Source organism: Pteropus alecto, unplaced genomic scaffold (assembly GCF_000325575.1).
Source record: "Pteropus alecto unplaced genomic scaffold, ASM32557v1 scaffold270, whole genome shotgun sequence".
Taxonomy (NCBI): Eukaryota; Metazoa; Chordata; class Mammalia; order Chiroptera; family Pteropodidae; genus Pteropus; species Pteropus alecto.
Window position 1 is genome coordinate 2,753,907 of NW_006430735.1, and position 23,919 is coordinate 2,777,825.

General features: G+C 32.7%; 1 protein-coding gene and 1 pseudogene across 15 annotated transcripts in view; both read left to right on the top strand.

Moving 5' to 3' along the window:
* The window catches only part of DZIP3 (DAZ interacting zinc finger protein 3), a 95,292-nt gene that overhangs the window by 53,973 nt on the left and 17,400 nt on the right, over positions 1–23,919 (top strand). For 10 of the 15 annotated variants that reach the window (XM_025051034.1, XM_025051066.1, XM_025051040.1 and 7 more), the window contains 13 exons: positions 70–195; positions 886–1,055; positions 1,851–1,895; positions 4,208–4,258; positions 4,722–4,747; positions 7,046–7,211; positions 8,691–8,786; positions 8,917–9,044; positions 13,101–13,169; positions 15,596–15,692; positions 16,953–17,056; positions 18,576–18,663; positions 20,120–20,221. In XM_025051034.1, the coding sequence (XP_024906802.1) occupies positions 70–195; positions 886–1,055; positions 1,851–1,895; positions 4,208–4,258; positions 4,722–4,747; positions 7,046–7,211; positions 8,691–8,786; positions 8,917–9,044; positions 13,101–13,169; positions 15,596–15,692; positions 16,953–17,056; positions 18,576–18,663; positions 20,120–20,221 (1,268 nt within the window). The remainder of the gene's footprint in view (positions 1–69; positions 196–885; positions 1,056–1,850; positions 1,896–4,207; positions 4,259–4,721; positions 4,748–7,045; positions 7,212–8,690; positions 8,787–8,916; positions 9,045–13,100; positions 13,170–15,595; positions 15,693–16,952; positions 17,057–18,575; positions 18,664–20,119; positions 20,222–23,919) is intronic. The other 5 variants (XM_025051045.1, XM_025051079.1, XM_025051053.1 and 2 more) reach the window with 3 other exon arrangements.
* LOC112485357 lies at positions 20,975–21,095 on the top strand (annotated as a pseudogene).

The window sequence follows — 23,919 nt, forward strand, 5'->3', positions numbered from 1 at the left end:
TCTGCGTTGGTCTTAGTGCATGTGCCCCAGGGTTTATCTAAGCATAGTATTTTACTTTTTGATACATAGGACACTTCAACAGGCAAAAATGCCTACCTGCTTGCTCTACCTGCTCATATATGCTGCTCTGTAGCTTATGTAGCTTTTATTTGGTTATCTATCAACTGTTAAAGCTGTATACTTTTTTGCTGCATGGTGAGTTGCTAATTTAAATTTCTATTTTTGTGCTTTTTTTTAAATGTAATTCATATTGTACAATTAAAATTTACTTAAGAAAACAACACCATGGGTTTTGTTTGGAGTAAAATTATACTTAATAATACTGTGGGTTTTGTTGTACTCTTTGTGACCAGTCAGGTGAAATTCACAAATTTTGAGATTGAATCTCTAGGGCATTATCAAGGAGTATAGTGTCAAAGAGGAAGTCACGTAATAAAGGGCTGATACACTTTCAAAATCTTTGGTTATGAAAAAGAAGGAGAAAAGAACAAAAATAGACCTTCTAGCTTTCTTTTTAGATATGTTTTAGATTTATGTCCTAAAGTAATTCTACTTACAGTATTAATAGGGGTCAGTGTTAGGATGCTCAAAAACTTAGTATTTAGAGTCAACTTAATTTCTAGAATATCTAAATATATAGAGTTTACTTAAGATAACAATAAAGTATCTTAGCATTTGGGTTCATACTGATTGGTTCCAGGTTAGTATATATATCTATTATTTGGTCATTGGTAAATGATCATTTCATCTAGTAATTGAACAGAGTAAGATGTCTTCTAATTCTGTTTCTGGAATGGTGTTTGGGGAGGTAAATATATTTATAGTAGTGATAAGAGGCTAAAATTGTGTACATCAGATTTTGAGTGTTTCGTCTTTAACATATAGGTATTGAAATAGAAGAATTACAGAATGAGGAAGAAGTCCTAAGTCCACCTCTCATGGAGTACAATATAAATGTGAAGTCAAACCCTGAAATACAGTTAGCAGAAATGAATAAAGATGGGGCATCAATACCCAGTGAATCTTCAACAGAATCTATTAAAGATCTCCAGGAAGTATAAACTCTTGTTAATATTTAAATTAGAAGAACTTAATTAGAGCCTTTAGTTTGTTGCATGTACTATATTTAAAGGATCTCAGACAATTTTAGTTTTATATTTATTATAGTATTCATACAAAGTTTAAATTGGAATGGTTCTTTCCCCACTACTTCCATAATCTTTCTTGCATTAACTGTTTATTCTGCCAACATTTATTGAACATATATTATGTACCAGGCACTATGCTAGACTTTTGAACATGTTTGTTTCTTCTGATTGTTGAGAGTGTATGTGGGAGCTTAGTAGAATGTAGAAGAAAGCATAGTGGACAATAGGAGAGAGAAAGGAGAAAAAAACAGGGATATTTGCACAGAGGTAGAATTAAAATCATGACGGAATCTCTGTATTACTTTACAGATAAGTGATAACAGTTATTATATAGTCACTGAATTCTTCTTAGGCTTAATTTTTCATCTTCTGAACTTGAAAATGTTGATTTTTTAAAAGTGTTTTCTTCCTTTGTTACTTAGGCATGACTATGTGCAAATGAGGATTTGTGAGCTTTTTTCAGTGGCTAGCTCATTGATGTTATATATTGTTTCTTTATATATCAGTGATTTTTTTAAGAGCAGAAGACAGATTAAAATAAAAATGAAAAGGAAAAATTTTAATAGAGTTTAGAAAGAAAATATGATCTATAATATTAGAAGATAAAAGGTTTCAGTAGTTAGAGGAAATGTATTTTGCAAAATAACCCATTGTGCTGTTTGAATTGCGTATTAAATAAATGATTTATTTCTTACCTCTCAGGTTAAGAGTAAACCAAAGAAAAAGAAAAAGACTAAGAATAAAAAGGTAAGAGACTGTATTAGCATTATAATAGAAGAATGTCTGATTAGGAGCACTTAGGTATAATATATGGATTCAATGTTAGAACTTAAAATTAGTCCAAGTAGACGTATAGCACAGATGACTTGAAAAATGTCAGTGGTTTATTGAATGTGTGATTATAGAGAAGTCTATGTATGTTAGATCCTGAATGACTAAAACTTACAATGTGCCTACTTTACTTCTTTAAATCATAATTTACGCATTTAAATATATTGATAAAGAAATAGAATTAGTCAATTGGAAATTCCATTAATTCCTACATATCACTGTCATTTAAAAAATGCCTACTTAGTGTTTAAAAACAGCTGCTCATCATGTTTCTGCTGATATGTCCAGAAACATTTTTTTTTAAACTTTAAAACATCTTGATTTTCTTTGTGTCTAAGAGTACCAGCAAGGCAGTAATATGCAAAATGGTACAAATGCAAAACTTCTTTTATGACTCTTCCTTTTTTTTTTTTTTGCCAGTTGAAAAATGAACAAGTTACTGTCTGTAGCACATTTTTAGCAAGAAATTTATTAATTGCCTAGAAAATCACAAGAGAAAGTCAGGAGTCGTTTTGTTTTTTGACTTAATATTTTTTAATTCAGACTTTATTGTCAAGTTTAAATTAAACAGGGAATAAATACAACTGGGAAAAAATGTAAACACCATTCAAAAATTTATACCCTGATAATATTAAAATTTTCTTATTAAATGTTAGCAACTGTCAGATTTTTTTAACAGCCTAAATTTTTTCCAATTTATTTTATTAAACAAGTTGAGATACTTTGAAGATAATTTTATTAAGATAAAACATTAGACAAGATTTCTTATATCTTACATCTTTTATCTAAATTTTAAAGTATGGTACCTAAAACTGCTGAAATTTTTACATACAACCATTTAATATAGAATAGTCCTATTCATATACTTAGTTACTGTTATTTTAAGTGCAAAGAATTGTCTCCTTGTAGTGCCATAAAAAGCTAAGTCAATCCAATGCTCTAAATAGGAGTTCTCCTCACAAAAAATTCTAGCATATAGAAATTTGCTTACATTAAAGAGTGATGACAAAGCCCGTGTGCATGAAATTTGTGTCCTCTATTAATTATTTGTTTTGCACCATCTCAACCTAAAGATAGTTGAAGTCCTAAAATTACTCATATATTACCCTTCCATTAAAAATATTAATTACTCTTACTCCTACTCCCACTTCCCAGCCAAGGGAATTGAGGGTTAGAAATAAGAAAGAGAAGTAAAACAGATGGCAGAAGAACAGCAAAAAGCACTGTGATAAAGCTTAGAGATAAAAAGAAATCTGGCAGGAAGTAAATTGAGCCCTTCAAATAGGATGTCCGCTCTAAAGGAGGGAAGTTGCTGAGGTACATGTAAGAAGACATACTGACACATGCATTGACATGAAGTTGTCATGGGAGCAGCTAAAAAGGAGTTTCAGAAATACTTAACTATATTAGATATGTTCATTATGAACAACCAAAAATCTTTTAAACTTGGTTATTCAAGTACACTGGAACCAAGGCAGGAGTTCATAATTCTAAATTGTAGAATCAAACTGGCACTGGACATTAATCAGATACCAAAACACAAAAATCCTTGTAGTATACAGACAATAAGGCAAAATAAATTTGTACGTACATCATGGAATCTGTGGGAAAGGAGACCCTGAAGTTTCTTGTAAACAAGAGGTGGTAATAGGAATTAATACTGTAACGTATACGAGAGTAATTAATACTCTTAATGGTAAAGTAATATATGAGTAATTAATATTCTTAATATGTGTTAAGTGTCATCAATATTACCTTTAGTATGTTCCCTTTATAACTTTATTTTAATGAACATAAAATTTAAAGCTTTTTAACATTTCCTTTGAATCATGACTTCCATAACATTTCTTTTTAATAAGATTTTTAATATATAAATTTGCTCTCTTCTTACACATAGATTTCTAAGAACTCTCATACTTAGTATAGCATTCCAAAAATGAAAATTCTATGTAACCTGTCCCAAGATACACCAGTAGGTACAAACTTAGCGCCAATACCCACTTCCAATATCTGAATCAATGATTTTTAAGTTGTGTTTCATTATTCAGTAGTAGATTACAAAATCAGTTTAGTGGGTCACAACCACCATTTATAAAGAAGGCAATAGAATTAGTAGGAATAAAAAAATTTCCAGAGTTCATCACCCATTGTCTTATAGTCAGTTTGGACTGCTATAACAAACTGTGATAGACTGGGTGGCTTAAACAACAAACATTTATTTTTCACAGTTCTGGAGGCTGGAAATTCCAAGATCAAGGTGCCAGCAGATTCGGTGTCTGGTGAGGGCCCTCTTCTTAGTTTGCAGACGGCTACCTTCTTGCTTTATCATCACACGGCAGAGAGAGAAAGAGAGAGCTGGCTCTCTGCTCTCTTCATATAAGGGTGCTAATTCCATTATGAGGACTCCACATCATCTAAACCTAATTACCTCCTAGTGGTCCTGTCCCCAGTTACCATGACTTTGGGGGTTAGGGTTCAATGTATGAATTTGGAGGGAGGGCCATGAATATGCAGTCCATAACACACATAATATGGGTGAGGTTGATTTTATGGAACTTATATTTTAGCTTTATACTTATGTATAAAGATACATATATAAGTACATTTACATCATGTTGTAAAATGTATTTCTTATGGTTGTGGTCAGAAAAGTGTGAGAAACACTGACCTAAATGTAGTCAGATCACTGTGCTGTATTGACATAGTTGATATAGATTACTAATTCTTGATGCTGTTTTTCAGAATAAGGAATCAAAAGAAGAGCAAGCGTAAGTATTTATTTAATTTTTAAATTTTTCTTAGTGCTTTCAAAGTGTGCTTTGCCAGTATGATACAGACTTGCCTTGGGGAGTGTTCTTATTTAGAGAAGAAAGGACACTTCTTTATTTTAATAAGTTGTCACCTTTTCACAGAAGGTGAGAAAAAGTTAAATTATTATTTATATTGGTAGAATAGAATCTCTCGCCATTTTTCTATAAGGCTACTCAAGAATCATCCAATGTGACTACTTTGTTTGAGGACTAATTTGGATCCAGCATAAAATCTTTTAAATATAGTCTAGATTGCAGTTAGCTAAATCTAGATAGACTAAATAAGACTTAATCTTAAAGGACAGATTATTGTTTGTCCCAGTGACCTGTTTTACAAAAGAGTTTGTTTTGGTTTGTTTTGATTTGTTTTATTTTGTTTAATTAACCTGAGAGGTTTGTTTGTTTGTTTTTTAATTCCAGTTTTTAACAATGAATTTTGAATCTTCAGTGGAAACTTTTAAAGTCTAAAAGATCATTGTGAGTTATATAGCCATTAGATTGATGAGAGTGTAATAGAAGAAGAAAGTAGGGGAGGCAGTCCAATGAAGAGATCATTATACACACCATAAAGTTTGTTAACTGAAATTAGTACTTTTATAGAACTCACTTTGAGGACATAAATTAATGTATCTTTAAAATGGTAACAAGAACATAATTTGTTAACTTTAAAGCCATCACTTATAGTTGAAGCTTTCTTATTGGTAGTAGATATGATCCATTGTAAGTAAATAGTTCATCATAAAAGCTGGGGTTTTACTTTCTCTGTCAACAGGTTAACCACTAGAGCAATCATTTGTTTGTTTGATTGTTTTGTTTTATTTTCAGACTGTGTCTAAATGCCACAAAAATAACTAACTAAAAAATGAAATAATGTCATCAATCATTTTGCTCATTTTGGCCTAAAATGTAAATGCAAACCTGTATGACCATCAAATCACTCAGGGAGCTTTATCTGTAATGAGAATTTTCAAATATAAACAAAAGCAAAGAAAATAATGTATCACATAAGTATACATACCTGTCATTCTGATTCAATAATTACCACTATTTTTCTACATTTGCTTAATTCTTTAACATTTTTTTCTTTATTAAAGTGTTATCAATCCAGATATTATGTCATTTTACCTCTACGTGTTTCAGTTTGCATCTCTTAGTAATTTGAACATTTTTCGATATTATCACAATGCTATTATCATACTTTAAAAATTTAGGAATAATCTTCTGGAGCTTTTCAAAAATACAGATTTATCTATATTTTTACAGTTATTGAGATGCCTGGAAAATGTAACTTTTTAAAAGATCTTCAGTTAATTTTTAAAATTAATTTTGTTTGGGAACCAGTGGTATACATAGCATTTGATTTTATTGAATTTTCCAAGATGTTTGTCATTCTAGGATACCTCAATGATACCTAATGACTGTTTTATAATATTTAACAAGTTATTCTACAAGCATTAGATATCAATTTTTCTAGGCCTTCGTGGCCTAAAAGAAATAATCATGCATCCTAAAATTACCTTTTCTCTTTCTATTCACTAATAAAATCAAGTCATTTACATTATAAGTAAAAGTGTTATTTATTGTTATCACTCAATGAGATTTAGATGGAAATTCATAGTTACAAAATAATAGACCAATTGAAAGGATAGTAACATGCATTTACATTGTATACAGTCATAAAAATGAGTTAATTGCCATTGTGTGTGTAGTATTTTCATTCTTCTTGTAGTTGTTCCTAGTTATTGAATTACATATTATCACTACAGTTTTTTAAAGGTTCTGTTAACAAAAGAAACCTTCATTTCTAAATCGACTTTGTTGCTGTTTGCAGCCCTCTATTTAAATGTACACTGAACCTAAGTGCTTAAGTTGATTAAACCAACCTACTGTCAAGAATGTTGTGATAAAGTAATATAGCTGCTAGCAGATGTGGAAATGTTTGTCAATATTTCCCAAAGTAATTGATGTTAATAGTTAAAATCTGAAAAATGAACTTCACGGTCTCATAATTCTTGAAAATCCTGGAATGAACAGAAAGATACTTCGATTGAGTGCTATCTCAAATATGCTAAATTTCATTCTGAATCTTAAAGAAAAATATATAGTATGAGCACTGTCTAAACTTGCCTTGACCATGAACCCTTCTGATGCTGAGTATCTCATGAGACCAGTGCAATATTAATTTGGGAAACAATGGCTTATATGAAAAGCTCTATACAGCTATAAAAGATCACATTGATTATGTCACCACTATAGCCCAAATATGGTAGAAAAGGAAGAACAATTGAAGGAAGAGCCAGCAAATCTACACTCAGTCAGTAGATTTATGAAAGATGATGCAAGTGATGTTCAAGAAGATTCTTCAACTGAAGACAAGTTCTATAGTCTGGATGAACTGCATATTCTGGACATGATAGAGCAGGTAAGCCTGATTGGAGAGGTACAGCCCAGGCCTTCCTTCTTTCAGAAATAATTGTTAACCTTTGTTTTCCCCATGACTCTTTGAACAGCATGTTAGCTAGTGGTTTATGCTGCGCCTTTAAGGAGAAAGAAAAAACAGGAAGGGTAGTACAGAAGGATAAATGAGGGAAAAAGAGCTTTAGGAGCTTGGAACTTTTCACTTTAGCCCTCAACAGTTTCCCGGCTTTAGTTATTGGGCAGAGTTGATTACAAATGTATTCCTTGTAGAGGACTTTAAATACCTTGGGGTAGGAGGGCATGCTGAACTGGCATAATCTCATTGAATTAAATTTCATGAGAAAAAGTTTTGTAAAACAAAGCTATTTTCATTGTGTGTGTGTGTTTTTTTTAATTAAACTTGGTTGTTACCATGAAACTTCTACAAAAAATATCAGTGTACAAGTTTTTCTCTTTGGTTCCTTTCCTGGTAGCAGTCACTGCTGGGAAGGATATACCTATTTGTAAGGTACATAGGAACGTGATTTAAGTACTCTACAGAGCATTTAATCAGACAAAGCATATGAAAGATTTCTTTTTGAAAAACCACTTGATTTACCTACTCATGAGAATTCTTATACTAAGATAATTTTGTGATAACCTGTTCTATGGTTTAAATATAATGATATATAGTATGTAGGATTATTTATTGTCTCGGGGTACAGCTAGCACAAATAATTTCCTGGCTAAAAGTACAACATTCATATAATTGTCATAACTCCTTTTTCTCCTTTTCATTTATAATATTAGAATGTGTATATTTTAACTGAAATGACATTTTCTAAGCTTTGGATATTACAGTAAAATTAAAAGTAGGGCCTTTGGTTATTCAGTAGTCATGAGAACTATGAGAACTTGAAAATAGAATAAAAATGTCATACACTTTTCGAAAAATGCTTATTCATTAATTCAAAAAAAAAAATTAGCAAGCACCAGCTTTGTGTCAAGAGCTATGCTATGGCACAGTCCCTGTAATCAGAGTGTTTATATTACAGTGCAGAAGTTGAATATTAAACCAAGGTGATGCCATGTAATAATATTAAGTTCTTGGGCAATTAAGACTGCCTGAGTTAGAATTCATGCTCCTCTACTCAGTGTTTGTATGACCTCGGGCAAGTACTCAGTTTTATTATCTCTAAAATGGGAATAATGAGTGCTTACCTCATATGATTTTTCTAATAGTAAAAGCTTTAAAGCTTTAAAATGGTAAGCATGCAGGTAATATTATCCTTTAGTAGCCTTAGTAGACAAATAACTGATAATTTTAGTGAATGCTGTAATTAGGGAGAGGTTGGGTTTATCTAAACTAATAAGTGATATTTGCATCAAGACCTACAAAGCGTAAATAGAAGATAGACAGCAACTTTAAATCCTCTTTAAATAACTAAAATATTAGTGTTTTTAAAGAGGAAAATAAAGCATGCATATTCTATTTGCTTAATAGGGCTCAACCAACAAGGTAACTACAGAATATGGAGAAACTGAGAAGGAAAAGCTTGCTCGACAGCAGCAGCTTTATAAATTGCACTATCAGTGTGAAGTGAGTACTTTTGCCATTAGATCAAATGTTAAACTTAATGGCATTTTTTTCCTTAAAGAAACCAATTTTTTTCTTTCAACTTCTGGTGACTTGAACAGAATTAACTGAAATAATATTTTTCATTGAGCAGGATTTCAAAAGACAATTGAAAACAGTGACTTTTCGATGGCAAGAAAACCAAATGCAGATTAAAAAGAGAGACAAAATCATCACATCTCTTAACCAACAAGTGGCTTTTGGAATCAATAAAGTTTCCAAGTAAGTACAAATCTGTTGATAACAGGAAATTCTGGGTTTACTCAATTATGAATACTCTTTAAAAGATAATCCCTGTGTAGCCACTAGGTGGCATTGTGACTGCACATTAGGAACTGCCAACCCAGGACTGTACTTGCTTGAAAACCAACTCCATATTTGCCTTGCCAGCTGAATTGAGAAATAAGCAACTGCTCACTCTATATAAAGCTTTTTATGTATTAGTTGGACAAGTGTGACAATAATAGAATTACAAGAGAAAGATAATTAACTTTCAGATCACGACTCTAATTTGTAAAAATGTGACCCATAATTAGCTGTTTCTTTATAGTGTTATGATGAATATATTCCTCAAAGACACCAAGGAATCACTTGCATGCTTTTTTATATTGATCTCTCAGTGTGTTTATGTTCTAAGCCCAAGAGATTGAAAATAAATCAAATTCCTGGAGACTCTTCTCACCCCTGCCAATTTCATTTCTCTTACAACCTTAAGTATTAAGTGCCTAAGACTAAAACTGCTGACTTAATAGGGAAGAATGAGTGTCCTGCTTTATTTTTTTTCCTACTAATCACTGCTTCCAACAAATACCAGTTGAAATAGTAATATATAATTTGTAACATTATTTTAATGAACAGTTATACCACAAGATGCCAGTCATCCATGAAGTCTAATTTGAAATCCTTTGCAGTTCGTACACTGCTAATAGGGAGAATAGACAAGTTCTAGGAAATATCTTTGAGTAAAGAGTCAAAAAAACTAGTTAAAATCAGAGAAATATTTGGCAAAGATTCGGGTCTTAAATTTTCTCCCACATATCATATCATCCAACTTGAAGGGATTTTTAGGAAGAACTGAATGCCATAGCTCTGAAAACATATCAGTTGCAAACACTTTCAGGCTTGTCCCTGCTAGACTTAGAGAGATCCTTTAAGTTCAGAAGGAAGTGAGGACCTAAGATAGTTTGGGCAAACTAAGCTGCAATCACTTAAAAAGGTTTCAAAACTTTATTACTTAGCCTGGAAGGTAATAAACAACCCAGAAACATGTTAATAACATCAGAGATCTGAAAAGTAATGCCATCCATGCAGATGAGCTTCCTCTCTCCTTCACTACCTGAGGATACCCCACCTCAACTCCGGTAGCTGACCCAGGCACCCTTGTATGCTGCGACTACGAACCAACCACTTTAGGGGATGCATACTTCATCCCACAATGAACACTCAGTGTTGAATGAACATTCACCAAACATTTGGTAAGTACTCACTGTGAGAAAAGAATTATGTAAGGCACATATAGAAGACACCAAGATGTGTTAGATATTGACTGAGTTAATGGAGCACATACAGAGGGACTTCCAGTTACACCAAGATATACTAGCTCCATTACTTAAAGTCCTTATTACAACAAAAGCACCCCGGACCTAACACAACAAACAAACATAGGAAGACTCTGAAAAGTGAAAACTACATCAAAATTTGTGGGACACAACTAAAGCAGTTCTGAGAAGAACTAAAGCAGTTCTGAGAATAACTAAGTCTCAGATGAATAACATATGCCCCCATCTCAAGAACACAGAAAAAGAAAAGCAAAATAACCCGAAAAAAGCAAAAGGAAATAATGAAGATTAGAAATAATGAAATTGGAAACAGAAAAACAATAGAGAAAAATTCATAAAACAAAGTTATTTCTTTGAAAAGATCAATAAAATTGACAAACTTCTAGCAAAACTGACAAAAAGACGATACGAACATCACTATCAGGAATGAATTAGACATTGGAGAATTAGAGACATTAGAGAATTATGCTGAGTGAATAAAAGCAATCCCTAAAGCTTATATACTGTATGATTTCATTTACCATTCTTGAAATGACAAAATTTCAAAAATGACAATGATAAATATGGAAAACAGGTTAGTGGTCCTAAGATTATGAGAAAGAGATGAGAGTGGGAGGCAAGTGGGCATGGCTATAAAAGGGCAAAATGAGGGCTCCTCTGGTGATAAAACTGTACAGTATCTTGAACTGTATCACTGTCAACATCCTGGTTATTATACTACTGTTTTGCAGGATGCTGCCATTTGGGGGAAGATGGGTAAAGGGTACATGGAATCTGTCTAGTCTATATCATTTTTTACACCTGCATGTGAATCTATGATTAGCTCAAAAAGTTTTTTTATTTTTTAAAGCACATAACTGTCAAATGCATTTTGTGGAGTAAAAAGAGTACTATTGATTGTTGTGATTAGGAAGAACTCAATGAAGACATAGGATTGAACATTAGCTAGGTGGGATGAGATGGGAGAAAAGACAGAAGGCATCTAGGCAGAGAAAAAAGCATGAGCACTGTGTGTATTCTTGTGTACGCTTTTGAGTATTTCTTTGTTTCGCTCACTTGATCATGTCCCAGGAGTATATGATAAAAATATACATATTCTTTAATTGTAAAATGTTCATCTCTTTCATCTTAGAATATGGTGTTTAATAGGAAGCAAAAACAAAACCACACCTTTTTTCCTTTGGCCTAATTCAGTGCTAATTCTACAGTAAATATTTAGTAAACATTAGTTGATGATTGCAGTTTTAACAAAGAAGGTTTATATAAAGGTGACATATTTTGTACAAATTACAATAAACACGTAATAAATTTTAAGAAACTGCTGTCAATAAAAGCTTTATAATAAACTTAATAGCCAGCCAGAGTAAGCTTGAGAACTTAAATCTTTTAGAAAAGAAAATCTAATCCTACCCTATCATGTTATTCACAAGACAAATAAGACTGATAAATTAGGACTGCCTGAACATATATAGCTGTTTTGTATCTAAGCTGGATGATAGGAACTATGCTTGCCTTATCTTCTTTTATTTGAGAATATAGGTCTTCTGAATTCCCCACCAGCTCTGTCAACTCTTATCACCCACTGTAAACTTTAGCTGGGTAAAATATTGAAGTAATAGAAGTATACAAAGGAAGATGTCAGTCTTAGAAATCTTACCACTTTTCAGTTCTCTCTACATACTCCTGTATACTACAATAACAAAGCTTCTATTTCTTATTATTTACTTAAGAACGTGATCTCTTTTCGTATAGAAAGAGACTTGGTTTCTTTCATTGCATTTTCAGTCCAACAAAACAAGATTTTAAGTCTACAGCTTCTATGAAGCTTGGAGTAAAGGTGAATGGGCGGTCTCTAGTCGTTAAAACAATGACTTTAAGTATTGGCTTTTCCCATTCCAATAACTTATATTAACTAAAACTCCTGTGTATTTCAAGTGTCTGAACATGTTAGAAACTTAAAGAGAAATGTTTTCTTTTGCTTACCAAAGCAGATTAACAGGGTAACATACAAGTTTGGTTGTGAAGAGAAATACAGCAGCACAAGGGAGGAACATCAAAAATGGTATATGAATATATGTTAACCAAAAAGTATTACTTTGCAATTTTCTGAATAGCTTCTTACATATTAGTTTTTAAGCTAATCGCAGGTTATATTTTCTGATTTATACAACATTTTTACCCAGTCTTCTCATGATTAGGTCATGTAGTGACTCCCCAGTTTTAATTTATAGTTTTCATTATATTTCTTATTTGCACACAGTCTCCTTCTATATTTAAGGTCTCATTTCTTTCAGGCCCTAAGTTTTTAATAGTTTGGATGACTTGGTATAATACCTCTTTAAGAAACTTAAAGTTCTCAATCCTACCAAAGGCCTAGAACATCAGAAGGTACCATCTGTTTTCTAGTGGGTAAACTAAAGTACAAAGAGCTGAAGACATTTTCCTGAGTCATTGAACTAGGAATACAAGATAAGTCTTCTCTTTGGCTTTATAATTTATAGTTTAGTTAATATGAAGGGGTTAGAACTTAGTTTTTTCTTTTGGAAGTCAATAAATTAGACATCAGAAATAAGATAATTTTCAGAATGGCTAGGTATTAGAGTACAGTTATTTTCAGTCTCAAAATTTGTAGCCCAAAATAGACATAACTTAATCCCCCCTCATCTATATCTGTTCTGACTATGTTAATGACCTTATTATGACTTTCTTCTTTGCTTAGATTACAGCGTCAGAGCCATGCTAAAGATAATGAAATCAAGAATCTTAAAGAGCAACTTTCCATGAAAAGGTACAAACAGCTATTGCTTTGGTTGAGGACACCCTCTCCGAAACTACTACACTCAGCATATTCTGACAGAGTAGCAGTATAATTTTTTATACAGATTGGGGCACTTTGAACCTGAAATTGAGCAGTATTAATAATTACACTAGGATAATGGGTATAAACTACAAGTGTCATAGGCAAATGGAAGGTATGTTCACCTTAGCTCTGGCCCTAGAAAACTGCTGAGAGCAGTTTTCAATGAGCCAAATTATAATTCCGCAATACACCACTGTCAGGAACTAGAGCTTAAAGAGTTCTTATCTCTTTACCCTAATCAGTACTAGTAGGTGTGACTGCTTTATGAAACTAGCTGTTTTCTTCTCATTCATAGCTTTACCCGTAGGTAATTTTTTTCTAACAGTTTTTTTGAGATCTAATTCATATAGCATAAAATTTACCCTGTTAGAGTGTACAATTCATTGATTTTCAGTATATTCCCAGAGGTGTGCAACGATTACCAATATCTAATTCCAGCACAGTTTTATCACCCAAAAAAGAAACCCTGATTCATTAAAAGTTATTACTTATTCTCCCTTCCCCAAGCTCTGGCAACCACTAATCTATTTTTTGTCTCTGTAGATTTGCCTATACTAGGCATTTCATATAAATAGAATCATATAATGTGAGAGGCTTTTTGTGATTAATTTCTTTCACTTAACATAATGTTTTCAAGGTTCATCTATGTTGTAGTATATGTCTGTATTCATTCCATTTTGTAGATAAATAATACTTCATTGTATTGGATATACATTGTATGGATATAACACATTTTGTTTTTTCATCAGTTATGGACATTTGGTTTGTTTTCATTTTTGGCTCTTGTGAATAATGCTATTAGAATATTTGTATACATATTTTTGTGCAGACATATATTTTTAATTCTTTTGGTTATATACCTAAGAATGAGACATGCAATAAACCCTGTGTTTAACTTTTTGAGGAATTGCCAAACTGTTTCCCAAGTCACTGCACCATTTCACAGTCCCACCAATAATGGATGAGAGTTCTGATTTCTCCACATCCTTACCAGCACTACTTAGGTTGTCTGTATTTATTTTACCCATTGTAGTGGATGTGAAGTTGCATATCATTATGGTTTTCATTTGCATTTTACTAATGATTAATATGTAGAGCTTGTATATCTACTTGGAGAAATGTCTGTTCACATCCTTTGGTCATTTTTTAAATTGGGTTGTTTGTCTTTTTACTTGTTTACAAGTTTTAATTGTTCTTTGTATTTTCTGGATACAGGTCCCTTACCAGATATTTGTAAATATTTTATCCCATTCTGTGGGTTGTCTTTTCACTTTCTTGATGATGTCCTTTGAAGTACAAAAGTTTTTAATTTGATGAAGTCCAGTTTATTTATTTTCTTCTCTTGTTCTAATAGGCAAATTTTGTACAATATTCTATGGACAGTATTTCTCATGGTTAACATATCTCCTTGAATATTTTTTTATTTTTCCCTCAAAATACTCTCGCCTTAATGGTATTAACAACATATTGTTTTATCAAGTTTCTCATCAATGTTTGTCAGATACTCAAGTATACAGATGTTTCTAATAAAACATTGAGGACAGCTTTTGTGAATGTTCCCTGTCACAGTGTTGTATTTCTAATTAATCATTTCCATTAAAGACATAATTTGGTTTGTATGCTCTAGAGTTCTGGGGCTCAAGCTGAAATGAGATAAGAAAAAGAGAAACCTCACAGGTAGCCATTTTCCATAATGTCCTTCATAAATAATGTTCTATCATCATCTCCCTCCCTCTCAAGCTATAGAATTTTTTTTCATTCTAAGGCGTTGAATATAAGCACTGACTAAACAGTAAAATATTTTAATGCAGTGACTTAGCTTTATGACAGGAATAACAAAAACCTTTGTAGTTGCTATTGTTGGAATATAAAAAGGCTTGTAGAAACTTTATGTAAAATTTATTAATAATGATAATAGCTAACATTTATTTTGTACTTAATATGTGTCAAACACAAACTGCTTTATGTTTATATTTGAATTTTCACAACAACTCTTTGAGGTAATATAGTTTTCTCCATTTTTACATGTGAGGAAACTGAGATACAAAGAAGTTGCCCAAGGTTTCACATTTAATGAGTTGCAGAACTCGGATTCATCCTCAGACAACTTGATTTCAGAGCCAAGTTTTAAATAATTACCTCTATATGGACAGCTTTAAAATTTTTATGCTCTTGATAGTAAAAGATAACAGTTAGGCTTAAGTAATGTCTTCTTTCGATTTTATATGCTGTATACTTTTCAAGAAATTATTAACTACTCACTGAATGGCTTGTATCTTTTTTCCTTCTGAATAAGGTAGAAAAGTCTGTCCTTGCTGCAATGTTACTGACTCTTTAATGACCATATATTTCAGATCTCAGTGGGAAATGGAGAAACATAACCTGGAAAGCACAATTAAAACATACTTAACCAAACTGAATGCAGAAACTAGCAGAGCTTTAACAGCTGAGGTAAAAAATAAAAATAAAAAAAAAATGAGAGCGAGAGTGAGAGAGAGGTATGAAGAGAGAGAGAAAGAGATGGGGGTCAGGGAGGGAAGTTTTACTTGTGTACTAGTATAGTAAAGAATTGTAAAAATAATTGCTTTTTAAATAAAGAGAAATAAGACATCTTAGGACCAGCCAGAAAAACTCAGCTCCAACCCTTGTGCTTTTTTGACTCACATTTTTTACATGATTACTTTACTATTGATTATCTTATGTTATTTTTCCCCAAATGACTCCAAGGAATTAGTCTGTTTCAGTATACATAGCAAATGAAGACATCTTGGAAAAATTCTCATGAAGCCAGGTCACTAAGGCAAACTTTGAAGAATAACATTTCACTGCTGCCATATCTCCCTTTTTTGCTACTCCCTACATGGATCTTCCAAAAGCACATATACATTATACATCCAGTGTCAAAAACCAACTTATTTTCTGGACCCAGAAAGTCACACAGTTTTTTCTAAGTGAGCCTAGAAACCTACAGCTAGGGTCTCTCAAAAGAAATACGATTGTATGTGTGTATGTATGTAATTTTTGTTTGTAGATTATGTTGATACATATTAAGATTCAAGTTTTTAGAGACTTCTTTGACATTAAAACCATTACAAATCTTCCCACCTCTGCCATAATAAGTTCTGTTCTTTAGTAGAGTACTCAGAAATCTAGAGGTCAACAATCAGAAAGTAGTATCTGAACCCAAATTCTCTGGGGAATAAAGTATTGGAGTGCTAACTTTAACTGAAAGAAAAGAAAAAACTCGAATTACCTTAAGAGCTCAAGTTTATATTCTTTGTTTTTCACTGCTTTTAGTCAGTATGTTCTGAATATTTTCTTACCCTTTTATCAGTCAGAAAACAAAAAAAATAGCAGGACTTCTTTCAAGTGTTCTTACCTTAATACCCAGGCTACATCTAGTATCAATTAAATTAGAATCTCTGGGACCAAAGCATCAGTTTTTAGTTTCTGAGATGGCTCCAATGTGTGTGCAAGTTTGAAAACTAAGTTTCTAGAATGTTTACCAACCCAGTAACCATTGAATTAAAAAAATGAAAATTGCAGAATTGATCAGAAAGCTTTTATAATGCATTGTGGATGGTCGAGAAGCTCAGGTGCTGTTGAAAGAGATCGAAAAATAGCTTAAAATTTACTTGAAATGATTGAGAAAAGAATGTGTTCATTTGCAAGGCTACCTTCACCTTCTTTCTCTTTTTCAAAAACCTGTAGGTATATTTCTTACAGTGTCGTAGAGATTTTGGTTTGCTTCATCTAGAGCAGACTGAAAAGGAATGCCTCAGTCAGCTTGCCAGAGTCACTCAGATGGCGGCAAGGTAAACTTTTCCCTCTTCCTTAATGCATCTTGATCTCAGAGATACAAGTGGCTCCAAGGTTGAACATAATCTGTAATGTGTTTTACATATATGATGTCAGAGTCTTTGGAGTGAAGAAACCATTGTGTTTTTAAACCTCAAAAGTCATCTAGTCACTTCGATACTTTTACTTGTTGCTTCTGTTGAAGCATTGAGAATTCTGCTGAATGCAAGAATAGCTGCTGACAGGTTTTTTTCCCCCTCTTCCACAGTGAAATAGATTAAAAAAAAAAAAAAATCAGTCAGAGACATGTATGAAGACCAGATATTTACAAATCAAGGTGAAGTCTAAGTGGAAAACTTGTTTTTAATTGTTTTCTCTTCTAATGCTTGATTATAAATACCTTTGTAGTACATTGGTGGGAAAATTAGTATTAGCACCTAAAATCATATGTTAAAGTTAATTTCCTGCTGTGCTCTGAGTGATTTTCAAATTTTGGGCAGGTTGCATGAGATTCTCTTTAAATTTATAATTTTATGGAGTATACCTTCAAACTTAAAGAATTAATTAAATTAGAATCTCTGGGCCAAGGCATCATTATTTTTTTAAGTTATTTCAATGATCATCATTCTTCATTTCTGAAGAATCAGAATATCTGAAGTTTAGCAAGATTCTCAGAATATACTGATGTGCATTCTGGTTGATGAAGCACTGTTCTAAGTCATCAGTCTGTCTTTGCTTGTTAGAGAGAGAAAGAACACTCTGTAAATTAGAATATTTAGCCTCTTTATATAAGATTAAAACTGTTGTACTGGGTGATACTGGGGTGGGGATGTTATAACTTTTGAAAGGCTTTGAAATCTCTTCTAGAGAGGACAGACCCTAACTATCTCAAAGCCTTTCCTACTTAAGTCATTTGGTGGGCATGTTAATTCCTGTTAAGTCATTTGGCTGCTGTAGTTGTGCAATTTATGTATGTCATAGAGGCAACAATCTAATTCATTCTTTCAGAAAAGGTATTTCTTTCTGATTTGCCCTCGCATAGGGAATATCTTTTACTAATTTGCAGAAGAGCTTGATAGGCCAACTGTGACCTTGCGACGTCAGGGTAAAGATAGTCTAAATCCTGCTTCTAAGATGAGTCAACATCTTTAAGAATGCTCCTGCATTGGATGGCTAGGGCAATTTCCCTTTTGGCTTTCTCTCCCTTCCTACTTCAGTGGAGGGATTCCTGTGCCAAAGTTTTATAGTACGTCCTAAAAATATATCACCAAAATAGAAAAAAACTTGGTGTTCTGAACCAGAAGTTATATTTGCCCTTGAAAAAAGAAATCTTAAATTCCTAGTTCTTGTTTTTATTTTTAATAACAAGCCCTTCCATACAACTTTGTGCCCATTTGAGGTAAGTGGTGGTGATGAGGTAATTTTGTTGTTTTTCATTATTTACATATACACTAGAGAACATAATGGAAAATTTTGGAAACCTAAGAGGTATATAAAAAGAAAGAACTTTCTCTCGTGTCTCCTTGTCTCTATCAGCAACCTGGAATCACTTCAATTAAAGGCTGCAGTAGACAGTTGGAATACCATTGTGACAGATGTCAGAAACAAGATTGCATTTCTCAGGGTAAGTTGTGAAGTGTATTTAGAGTGAATTGACTCAATATTGTAGATGTTATATACTTAAAGAAAACATTTATCGTTAAAAAAATTGCTGGAGAAATTTAAAGAAGAACATGTTTTTTCATTTTTGTTATTAAAGTTTATGCCTTTTTGAAGTTTGAGATTGATTACTTCCACGTAGTTGGTTGTCAATAGCATTTTATATTCATACATATGATCTTTAGGTCCTTTTAACAGTAAATGATAAACTAAAATATTGTGCCTCAGACTTAATTTTCCTAGAATTCCAAAGCTAACTGCTCCAATCAGAAATAAATGTCTAACTTGGTTTGATTAATTGTGTGTTTACAGAATTAAAAGATCAAGCAGACTTGTATTAGTTTTGTCTTAACTTTTTACGTAATAATTCCATAATGCAAAATAATAAATTCTTAATTATTGGTTTAATAGAATTAGGACTATGCTAAAGGTAATCTAAAGAGGTAACCCACTGAGTATTTATTATTCATTTGGTTTTATAATATTTTTACATTTATATCTTAAAGTTGATATATAATGTTGATTGTGTTGTGGTTTCACAACACAGTGACATTCAATTGTGAAAAGCTGCCCCAAAGCATTAACTAGCTTTTTCATTGATGATCTTGACTGTTCCTCTCCTGGATTCTTTCTTACTCGGTCTTTAGGGGTGCTTAGCATTTCTCTTGGGTTTATTCAGAGTTCTGGCTTCAAAAGAGCTGCCCCTTGTTCTGTATTCTTGTTTTCTTTCAAGCATATGTCTTCTGTGTAGAAGTTTCTAAATATTTGCTTTTTAAGGCTTTTTTTTCCCGCTCTTATGGGTTGTTTACAAAATAATATGATAAAGCAAAATGTGCACAATGTCAAAAAATGTTAAAAGCATGCCGTTAAGCTTCCGGGATTGGAGTCTTTCTTTTGGTAGAATCCAAGAGAATAAAGCAAAGGTATATGTGGACCTGGAGAAAGTTAGAGATATAACTTTTGAGATAAACAAAATGTAAATATTTAACAAATATTCTCTAAAATGTCCCCTCTACTTTTTAAAATTAACATTTGCAAGTAGTTCTGCTCTGTTACAAATACTGTTTTCCTCATATTTATAGCTTCTTGAATCGTTAGACTCTATTCATTTTATATTAGTGGTTCCCATTTTGGGGCTGAAAATTATGGAACCACAAGGGAATTAACACAAGTATCTGTGAATTATATGTCTTTGTATCTGGTCAGTCAATAGAGACTTCTAAAAATACAACTATTTACAATTAGGGATAGTATTCTATAGAACTGTTTTCATGTCAAAAATTGTTTGTTTGTTTTTTATTTCGGACATACTGACAGAATTCTTGTTCTGTGCTATTGTATTCAAAACTACATCAAGTATTTTTATATGCTATTTCTTTGAAGTTGATTTTGCTTTAAAATATTGTTTCTTTTTCTACTAGACACAGTACAATGAACAAATTAACAAGGTAAAGCAAGGGTTTGCCTTGAGTACCTTGCCTCCAATCCAGCTTCCTCCACCACCACCTAGTCCTGAGATACTGGTAAGAAATATGACATTTTGGAAAATTGCTATCTTCATCTTGAGAAAATGATAAGAGCTGTGAAACACTGAATATGCAATATCTTTAAAGTGTGTTCAAAATGGAATAGGCGCATGATGTGCATATCATTTGTAATCATTTCCATTCCTGCTCTGTCAGCTCCAGATAATAAATAGTTGGCTGGCTTAACTGAGGCCACTTTCATAGGTTGTGTCACTGGATTTAAGTGATGCATTTAATATCTAAACAGGTAGTGTATTCTTATCCTGGCATTCTCATCTGCATCATGGAAGAAAATTGATGAATGCTCAGAATTCCCGATACCCTCAAGTTACCCCTAGATGACTGAAACACTTCAGCATAATCCCTAGCAGGCTGAACTTCACCCCACCATTTGTACTTTAGATTTTCTTTTTTTTAAATTATATCTTCTATTCTACCTTTAACAGCAGGAGGCTTCCTTTTATGCCCCTTCTCTACTTGTTGTTAGGGATCAGTGAGTCTTAATCAGATAAACTAGTATCTATGCTGAACTATTTATGTTATCTTTTTGGGAAACATAGTATCTTAACCCAGTAAACTCATACAGCTTTCCAAAATACCTTTTAGGACAAAACTATTAGGAAATAATTTTTTACTATTATAACGGATCTGGGAGTAGGAAAAGAAGAAAGGTGTGAAATATTTGGGGGCAGATCACTTTTGACATCAGTACTTCTGCTTGTAGGAGAACTTTAAAAATGTTATTCCTAAGTCTACGTCCACGGGCTACCCTGAATAAGCCCGATCCCATCTGATCTCGGAAGCTAAGCAGGGTCGGGCCTGGTTAGCACTTGGATGGGAGACCACCTAAGAAGACCAGGTGCTGTAGGCATAAAAAATAAGGGAATGTAAGTTGACAAAGTCCGTGCAATCTGTGAGGTCAACCAAGGGTTGCCTCGCCTAAAAAATTTTTAAAAATAAAATAATTAAAAAAAAAAAATTTAGAAAAATTTAAAAAATGTTATTTCTACAAATAGTTGAGTATATCAAAGAACTTAAAAATTATGTAAATTGTATGGTGTTCACTGTGTTTCAAAAGCAGAATCCAGAGCTAAAAGCATTATATGACGTAAACTCTAGGCTTTAGTTTGGAATGACAGTATTGCCTTTTATATTTTTGGTCAATTCACTTTTTATAGGAATACTGTATTATGGACATTATTATTCTATTGCTAGAGTATAGAATGCTATTCTATATTATGGAACACCATCATACCTAACTACTCTGATAAAGAATGTATTATGTACATGACAGAGAAATCCCAAAGATTCCCTGTAGTTCTACAGGAAGTCACAAATATTCTGGTAGGAGATCTAGAAACCCTGCACCTTCTGCCCATATTCAAACTACTGCCTATATGTTGTAGTTAAACTCTCCTCTGACTCTAAATACAAAATGGCTCTAGAAACTCAGAAGCTAGATATAGAGTTGTTCTTTGGAGTTTCCTGGAACCAGACTGGCATAAGTTGTCTGATACTAGTGATACTCTGTAGTTGACAAATGTAAGCAAAGCTCGACTTCTGCATCCTCATTCCTTTAGAGACTGTTTTAGCTCTGATGTAGCTACCCAGATTTGGTCAAGGACAAAAACCCACTGGCAGTTAGGCCTTATGGAATTTATAAGCATCCTTCTGCTAACATATATGTCTTTTTGTGCTTCCTAACAGTGTCACTGCTGTGCTTGATCAAAGCTGACAGTTGTGTTAAAGTACAGGCATCAGTTAGTGTTGAGCATTAGTGGAACAGTTTGAGAGCACAAATACTATAAATTGAGGTGGTATTATACAATGGAAATATACTGAAGATCTGAGTTCAGGTCCTAACTTCAAAGACATGTTTGTCTCTGGACAATGAACTGTTCTGGACTTTGGTTTTCTCATTTATAAATCAGGAAATTGTACTAGATAATCTGATCACTAAAGTCTGTTTATCTCTGAGTTTCTAGTACTATAAAGAATGTTCACCAGTAGTCTAACTTATATAGTAGTCTAACTTAAGAAGTCTGGAATAACAGGTACTGTTCCCAGTTTAACACAATATTTTTATGTGTTTCATTGTATTTTGAGTTTTGTACACTGGCTACCTAATCTTTAAAGTAGTGTTAAGTAATAGTTGTCCCCAAAGAGAACAGGACTGTTAACTCAGTACTCACCATTCATTCATTCTTTAAAAAGTTTACATTATGAAAATTTTGAAACATGCATAAAAATAAAATAGTATAATGATCCTCTATGAACCGAAGAGCCACCTTTCAGCATTATTTGTCAGTTTTGTTTCATGTTATCCCCATTCCTCCCCACTGGAATGTTTTAAAGTAAATCCTACGTATCATATAATATCATTCATGTACACTTTAATATGTATTCCTAAAAGATGAGGACTCTTATTATTAGATATAATCACAACATCATTCTTCTAAGAGAATTATAAATAATTTTTAATATCTAATATCCAGTTAAAGTGTGTATTTCCCCAGTTGTCTCAAAAATGCCTTTCTTGCCTAGCTCAACAATATTTCCAATTTGGTTATAATTATCTTAACTTTAAAAACTCTTATTTTTAAAAAACAATCTAAGCAAGGTTGATTCTTTATATTTGGCTGATAACAGCTCTCCCCTTTATTCATGTCATTTATTTGCTAAAAAACTAAGTCACTTATACTGTTCAGTTTCCCATATTGTTGATTTAACTGATTGCGTCTTTCTAATGCCATTGTACATGTTATACAATTTCCTATAAACTGATGATTAGATCTAGCATGTTGGCTAGAACCAGGTTCAGTATTTTTGGCAAGAGTTCTTTATAGGTGATGATGTATATACACATCAGAAAGCACACAATATCTCTTCTTAGTGATGTTAAAAATCGAATGTCAACCTCATCTATCCATTATAAAGTTCCTCATTAACCTTTCACATATTGGCGTTAGGATCATTGCATAAGAGTTATATTGATGTTCATTTTTTTAATTCAGCTAATAGTTAAACTCCTGCTTTATGCCTATACTAGACCCAGCACATGTTAGATACTTGATAAATCTGTCCTCTTCTGTAGTCCAGTCAGTAAGGTATCTACCCCATTGGTAGATGCTACAAAGTATTAGCTTTTCACAACCCCCTGGAAAGTTAGGAATACAAGCATGTCTACAAGTCACTATTGGAGAATTTATCCCCCAGGCCCTCCCTGTTTTAGCTTTTTTCTGTCATTGGAGCTAAACATAAAGTCAGAATTCTATCAGGTAGTACAAGTTCACTCCAATACATAATAGTGAAAGTAATATCTATAGACAACTTTGGTTCTTCAGTGGAATTTCTGAGTGTCAGTATTGTTTATCAACATGGAAAGTATTCAGTGAGGAGCCCCTTTGCACAGTTTGTTATTATTCCAGTTGTGAGGGAACCTTAAAAGATCACATAACCCAACCCTTTTATTTTTACATAGATTAGTAACTTGGCATCCAAAGTTACCCAGCTTGGTGAAGGGAAAGTGGGACTAGAACCTTGTTCTCTTCTTTTTCTTTCAGTGTTCTTTAGTATATTTCATTGCCCTTTGCTTTTCAAACATTCATATATTTAATAATTTTATGACAACATTGTTTCTATTGTACTTTCTGACTAGACTTCAAATCACTCTTTTCCTCAAACATTGCTCTATG